At 35.7% G+C, this 7044-nt stretch overlaps 1 protein-coding gene across 1 annotated transcript; it reads right to left on the bottom strand.

Annotated features, from left to right (window-relative positions):
* Positions 1-2920: 2920 nt before the first annotated feature.
* Positions 2921-5704, bottom strand: LOC110937015. Its single transcript, XM_022179426.2, has 4 exons — positions 5557-5704; positions 5020-5185; positions 3460-3622; positions 2921-3370 (listed from the first exon to the last, which is right to left on the bottom strand). The coding sequence occupies exons 2-4, from the start codon at positions 5155-5157 to the stop codon at positions 3177-3179; spliced, it is 495 nt and encodes a 164-aa protein (XP_022035118.1). The 5' UTR covers positions 5158-5185; positions 5557-5704; the 3' UTR covers positions 2921-3176.
* Positions 5705-7044: the final 1340 nt, after the last annotated feature.

The following is a 7044-nucleotide window of genomic DNA, read 5'->3' as shown; positions in this document are numbered from 1 at the left end:
TTGTACATGCTACTTTGGGAGATGTCTTCCCTTATAAAAAGACACTTCACTTACTCCAGAAGACATCCCTGATCAGCTGAGATTCTCTAATCTCTGGTCATTCGTGTGGAGTACTTGCTTACGTCTAAGTCACTCCTTTTCACATCCACCACACACATTCCGTTTACTCTCACTTCTGGATCTGAGAACATCTCAGAGAAAGAATCTTCAGCAAACAACAAATACAAACTAGTAAACCTCCTTCCACGTCTTGCAAACGTGGGGGGACCCCGCGACCTGCGTTAGGCAAGGTTAAACCCTTCAACCTTTTTGACTAACCAACTCAACTACTATCTTTGGTCTCGTGTTTGTTGCATCAACAAACGTAATTTATTCTATTGTTTATTAAATAATGATTTTGATGTCTATTATGTACACAACAATTTGGTGGTTGTGGAAAGAGAGAAATGACAAAAATTTTCGAACACGTAAAAACTCTGCTGATAAGGTGTACTATGAGATAGTCTCCCCGATGTTTTGTTGGACAAAAGACATATCTAAACATTCGGATTGGTGTTGGTCTAGTTGTAGTGCGAACCCACTTAGCTGCAACTAATTTTCTTTATGTGTTGTTCCTATTGTTTTTTTTTTCTTTTTTTGTAATGTTACATTGTCTCGTTGACTCCTTTTATTTATAATAAAAGTGCCCTTATAAAAAAATATGAATGGATTTCTCATTTATTTATGTAAACTATTTTTATAGAGTAAATTACAAGTTTTGTCCTTTATGTTTGTCCTAAATTTCAGGCGATGTCCTTTATCTTTAAAATTGATGAGTTTTGTCCTTAACGTTTCAAAATCCTGCACGTTATGTCCTTTAAGGCAAACCCAGTTAGAATTTTCTGTTAAATTATGTCATGTGCATTGCACACAAGGGTAGAACGGTCATTTCCCCTCCCCCACTTGTATTTCCCCCTTTTAAAACCCTAATAACACACTCTCTTCATCTTCAACCTCAATTCATCTTCATCAACTCATCATCACCATCTTCTTCACCATCTTCTTTACCACTGAAGAACAATTTCTCTCTCACAACTCAACTGAATGGATCATGCCTCGTCCGTACAGATTCCTCTCAACCGTCACAATAAACTCATCATCAAAATCCCTTGCAGAATCGCCTGAAGAAGTCATCGCCGAGTCCGATTAATCGTCGTTCAAGAAGGCTTTGGAAGAACCCAATACGGTTTTTGACGGTTGTCAGTTGCAGTGCAGACAAGCCGTAGACAATCAACATGTAAACAAAACTACCAAAAATACCCCTGCTGACACAACGTCAACACTGGCCGCTAGACAACAATTTGGAGCTGGATCTTTGGAGCTGGGTTTGCCTTAAAGGACATAACGTGCAGGATTTTGAAACGTTAAGGACAAAACTCATCAATTTTAAAGGTAAAGGACAACGCCTGAAATTTAGGACAAACATAAAGGACAAAACTTGTAATTTACTCTATTTTATATATTAAAAGACCAATACCAATGAAAGTCAAATTATTTTTCTTGTGAATAGTAAAATAAGAAGTTTAGGTACCTAAAATTCTTGGGAATTAGAACCTTGACGTGGGTTAAGCTTAGTGGCTAGGTGATTTTTTTTAGAGGAGGTATAGATGGATTTTATGAGTAGATTTTAAAAAAATGAAAAGGGTTGTGTTCACCGTTAAAAAAACGTTATAGCATTGAAAAGGGTTTAAACTATTTATTTCTCGTCTCATTCCATCATTTCACATCTAATAATCAATATGGTTAACCATTTAGAACATGCATCCATATTTGTCAGTCCGGTTAGGTAAACTCACATAAAACCATGGAACTCACTAGTTCCTAGGCTTAGCCTCCATAGTTTGGAAGAAATGATGTTTGAAACAAAGTTAGCTTGAAACTTCAGTGAGGTGAGGTGGGGCGTTTTCTTATAGGGTGTTATGACTTATGAGTCAATGGTTTTGGTTGCATTTTGTTCCAAGTAGGATGTTGTATTAGCAAATTAGGGCCGGGTTATCATTTGGATAACATTGAAAAGTTATTTAGCTACAACGATACTAAACTTGTGAGATCATTAACAGAGTTAAAATAAACATCTCAAAAAGGATAACGACTAGGATGTTACTTTGTTTTCTTCGTATTTGATCACCTTTATTTAAAGGCAAATTAGATTTAAATAATCTCAACTTTCTCAATTTGACCGATAATAATCTGAACTGCTCCAATTTTGCCGATAATAATCTGCGTTAAAAATAGCTTAATGGAGTTAAGTTTTTTTTCCGAATTACAAACCGATGTTTTGGGGCTTTTGATTAGAACGAGGATACGAGTTGATTGATATAAAATTTACCTCGAAATACTGTCCCAAACGGCGAAAATGGTGCTTCAATTCGGGTGTTTAAACTTCCAATTAACAAAAATCAAGCCGTTTGGAGCACCTTTTCAAGGTAAGTTTTACATAAATTGACTCGTATTCTCGTTCTGATTAAAATCCCTAAAACATCGATTTGTAATTCGGAAAAAAACTTAACTCCGTTAAGCTATTTTTAACGGCGGACTATTATCGGCTAAAAGTAAACCAGTTCGGATTATTGTCAGCAAATAACTAAGTTGGGATTGGCCAAATTGAGAAGCTGTGATTATTTAAATCTAATTTGCCTTATTTAAATGCATTCTCTTTCCTTATTGCTCTTTTATGTTATTCACATGTTGCATAGATTTAATGTTATACCCTCATTACCAGATGCTCAACCTCAAAATTTTGAAACATTTGATATACAATGATTTTCTAATGAGAATGCTTTATGCTCCCAAATAAAAATGTTCTTTTTTCTCTCTCCAATTACAGATGTTAAGAAACATTTAATGTACAATAACTTCCTAATTTTTACTCCGCCAAAAATTAATATGGAAGAAATAAAAATAGAAGACAAAAGAATAACAGTGGAGGCGCGTGCCCTTAAAACAGATTCCGCACCTATATCACGTTGAGAATCTTATACTTGTGTTGGTCGAATCTTGTATGCACACTCTGTTTTCGTGTGTCTCTAGAACTGATGTAAATAACTCGGTTTTAGGCCATATCAATATAAAAACATTTTTCGCATTAACAACTTAGAAATGAACACTTCGTTCAGCTTTGACAACCAAGAGTTGGGTCAAGTTGACTTTTTTGGGTCATTGTTTTCTTGATGAGATTCAGAGTCATCTTTTTTCTCCATGACTTGTTGAATGCCTTCTTGATAACCTTGTATAAAGCTCTTCAACGCATCTCTATACGCAGAGGCTCGGGTCATGTAAACCCGTTGCAAAGCGGGCCTGAGTGTCTCCATTCCACCTCGAGCAGCGACAGCTGTCATTGTCAGTCGGTTACAATAAAATTACCAGGTTTTTTTTTTTTTTTTTTTTGTAAACTGAAACTTTGTTTTCAACAAGATTTACCTAGATCCTCCAATGTTGAAGGTTCTGTTTCTCCATTATGACCTTTAACGCGATCAGGTTCATCTTCTGATTTTAATTTGTTCTTGTATTCATTCGGACGCAGCTCGGGACCTATATCTCGTACCCAGCTTGCAGCATAAAGTCTAGTTGCTTCCTTCAACACCTGAAGAACACTTTCAAAACATTAAGAACATGTCAACACATTAATGCTGACAAGTGTGAATTATGTGATAGATACAATAAACCAATTTTAAGTAGATAACTGCGACTGCGAGAACCACATAAACACTTGTAGTATTACTTTAACTATGAGACAGACAGAAAACGGTTATGTAATAGCATAACTGCGTTTCTTTTTCTCTCTCTCAGTATATTTAACCAACACTACTTACAAATGTGTACGTAATCCTCTACTTAAGATTGGTTTTGTATTGAGTGGACTCTATATGTGCGCATACGTGTAGTGTCAATTGTGTCGTGTTGGCTGGTTAGCAAGTTAAACCGCTGAAACCGAACACAACCCATGTATTTATTCGTGTCAAAGGCGTCAACCCTAACCCGGCACACTTAAAAGCATGTATCATCATCATCATACTCAGTAAATCCCACAAATAGCAAAGCTAAGGCAGGGTCTGGGGGGGTAGATGTAGACAGCCTTACCTCTGCCCCGTAGGAATAGAGAGGTTGTTTCCAGTGAGACCCCCGGCTCGATTGTAGTTTTGTATCAAGCCTTGGACCTAAGGCACATAACACTCAAACCATCGGGACAGAGACCGATTAGTGCATGTACCCCCGTGTCTTTCAGCTATCAACGCCACCGCATGATGCATGATTAACCATCCGCCGCTTTTAACGTTATTTTCACGAAATTAGTAAAATAACGTTAAAGTTTGTACCATTTCACTTTTGCCTCTCGATCGACCACACATATATACATTATATGTGCACACTGCAAGCAAGGCAACTTAAAAGCATGTATCCCGAACACAACTTGTTTAACCCATTTATCTAAACGAGTCAAACGGGTTGACAAGTTGTAATCAATTTGTAAGTGTGTTAACCAGGTTGGAGGGTTAGTAGATTGAATATTCATGTCAAAGACGTCAACCCTAACCCGAACACACTTACATTCATCTAGCCCGAACACTACCCGTATAACCATTTTATCTAAATGAGTCAAACGGATTGACAGGCTGTAATCAAACGGTAAGCATATTAAACGGGTTGGAAGGTTGTATAAATGGGCCCTAAATAGATTGCCGGGTTGACGTGTTTAATCAAACGGATTACATAGGCCAATCCAAAGACAGCTCATTTAGTTACACGGATTAAACATGTCAAGTTGTCAACCAGAACCATTGCCACCACTAATGTGTATATAAACTATAAAGATGATTCGAGAAAGAGGCATGAAATTACTTAAGAAGTTGCAACATTTCGATCTCAAGTCCTCAATGTTCAATACATAACAAAATGATCAAACCCACCAAAACCGAAATACATAACTTCAACTTATAATAATCTGTGTTACTGTTGATCAACCAAGAAAAGAAGACTCACCAAATACCGTTCTTTCCATGTCAGTTTTCTCCTCTTTTTGAAATGAGGGGGATCGGGCAGAGACGAGGGAAATGCAATTTCTTTCAAATCATATCGAACATAATCACGAACCTTCCTCCACACTACCTTCACCTTCATTCTGAACCCTTGATTACCTCAACCAAATCTGCAGAGTGCACTCAAACTGATAAATTAAAACAGTTCGCATCACAGAGAAATTTCATCGAACACTTGGTACGCACTCAACATAATATATATATATAAACAGTTTGCGTCACAAAGGAAATTTCTCAAACACTTGGTATGCACTCAACATAATATGTAAAAACAGTTTGCATCACAGAGGAATTTCATCGAACAGTTGGTGTGCCCAATACCCACCCTCTTTGAACTGGCTATGATTCACAAAGAAGTGGAATCCCTTGCATACAGTAAGCAAGGATAGAGATTATGACATAACAGCACATAACCCTAAATTTTCATCAAATTGCTATAAAGCTGAATTCGAATTTAACAAAAGGGGAAATCTGGAATTACTTGACAAAGATGGATCAGCTGCTATAGATCTCCGGTAGTTAACACCGCCGGTACTCGGTTAACACCTCCGGCAGATGACGACGTCGATAAACCCTTCCCGGTTAGTGAGGTGTAGAGATTTAAAGTTTTGTAAACTGTAAAAATGGTCCGGGTTTGGTCACTTTAGTTTAAAACTCAAATCTTTTGAATCTAGTCCATGTGGTTTCAATTTTTGTTTCTATTTTCATCCAAAATTAAAATTTGGTTAAATTTTTCGGTTAACATCCAGTTTTTTTTTTTTTTTTTTTTTTGTCTTTTTACTCCCTTTTAATAAAGGGCAAAATGATCTTTAACGTTTTATTATAACAAATTAAAAAAATTGACAATTTTGCCCTTCATTAAAATGAGAGGAAAAAGACAAAAAACTTGGATGTTAACTGAAAAATCTAACCAGATTTTGCTTTTGGATGAAATTGGCAACAAGATTTAAACCATAGGGACCCAGATTCAAAAGGTTTGAGTTTTGGACTAAGTGGCAAAAGTGACCAAACCTCAGGGATCATCTTGGCAGTTTACTCTTTGTTTTAAGAAAACTTAGTTTTCCCAGCCCTTCGCGGTAGGAGTGTGATCGTTTTCTCTCAACCAGTTATTATCTGTCATTATCAGTTTGTTTTGTCGAAAAACATAAAAGCCAACACCGATATCTTACTAGCAACATTGTTGTTCACTTATAAGTAGTTGGATTCGTCACAATAACGTCACTCGCTATAGCATAGGATACCAACAAAAATACCCAATTTTATAATAGGGCTCTGCTTTCCAAAAATCAGTGGTGCATTCCGATTTTTTTAGATAACAAAAACGAAAGTTATTACAAAAAAATAATAATAATAATAATATCATAAAATTAAACGTGTTAAAAGCGTATATTCTAGTTTATACATAGTATAAGAGGTAAAAATGAAACTTAAAGCCAATTCTTGCACTAAAAGACAAAATGTTTTTTTTTTTTTTTTTTTGTGGTGAAAGTAGGGTTGTGCACGGTTCGTTCGATTTTTGGGTAAAACCGAAACTGATAATTCAGTTTTTGGTTTTTGAAAACTGTTCGTTTTCAGTTTTTTCGGTTTTTGAAACAAATTACGCAAGATTCAAAAATAAAAAAGTATAATTCGAAGTTTAGTAATCTTTCTTAGATATTTACATTTAAGTTAATATAGGGTGAGGATCATTTCAGAACCCTAAATATTTACAGAACTCGCAGAACTCTTAATAAGCAATCTTTTTATTCATATTTTTATATTTGGGGTATTTTAATAATTTATTATATGTAATTTTAAGATTACATACATATTAAGATTAATTTTATCATTTTTTATTTGTAAATTTATAATTAAACATTTGTAAACTAGTTTTTTTTACATGGTTATTGGATTTTATCACCCCCAACTATCGGCCTTTGGCCGCTGCCACCCCCAACTAACACCTTGACACCTGGCACCCCCAACTTGA

Source organism: Helianthus annuus, chromosome 4 (genome assembly GCF_002127325.2).
Source record: "Helianthus annuus cultivar XRQ/B chromosome 4, HanXRQr2.0-SUNRISE, whole genome shotgun sequence".
Classification (NCBI taxonomy): domain Eukaryota; kingdom Viridiplantae; phylum Streptophyta; class Magnoliopsida; order Asterales; family Asteraceae; genus Helianthus; species Helianthus annuus.
This window is presented reverse-complemented; position numbering and strand designations above follow the sequence as displayed.

Excerpts from the sequence above, each read along its gene's own strand:
- LOC110937015 (XM_022179426.2), bottom strand. The coding sequence starts at position 5,157 with ATGAAGGTGAAGGTAGTGTGGAGGAAGGTTCGTGATTATGTTCGATAT. Across the intron at positions 3,623-5,019 it reads CATGGAAAGAACGGTATTTG|GTGTTGAAGGAAGCAACTAG; the intron begins GTGAGTCTTCTT and ends AGTGTTCTTCAG. Across the intron at positions 3,371-3,459 it reads TTCAACATTGGAGGATCTAG|CTGTCGCTGCTCGAGGTGGA; the intron begins GTAAATCTTGTT and ends TGACAATGACAG.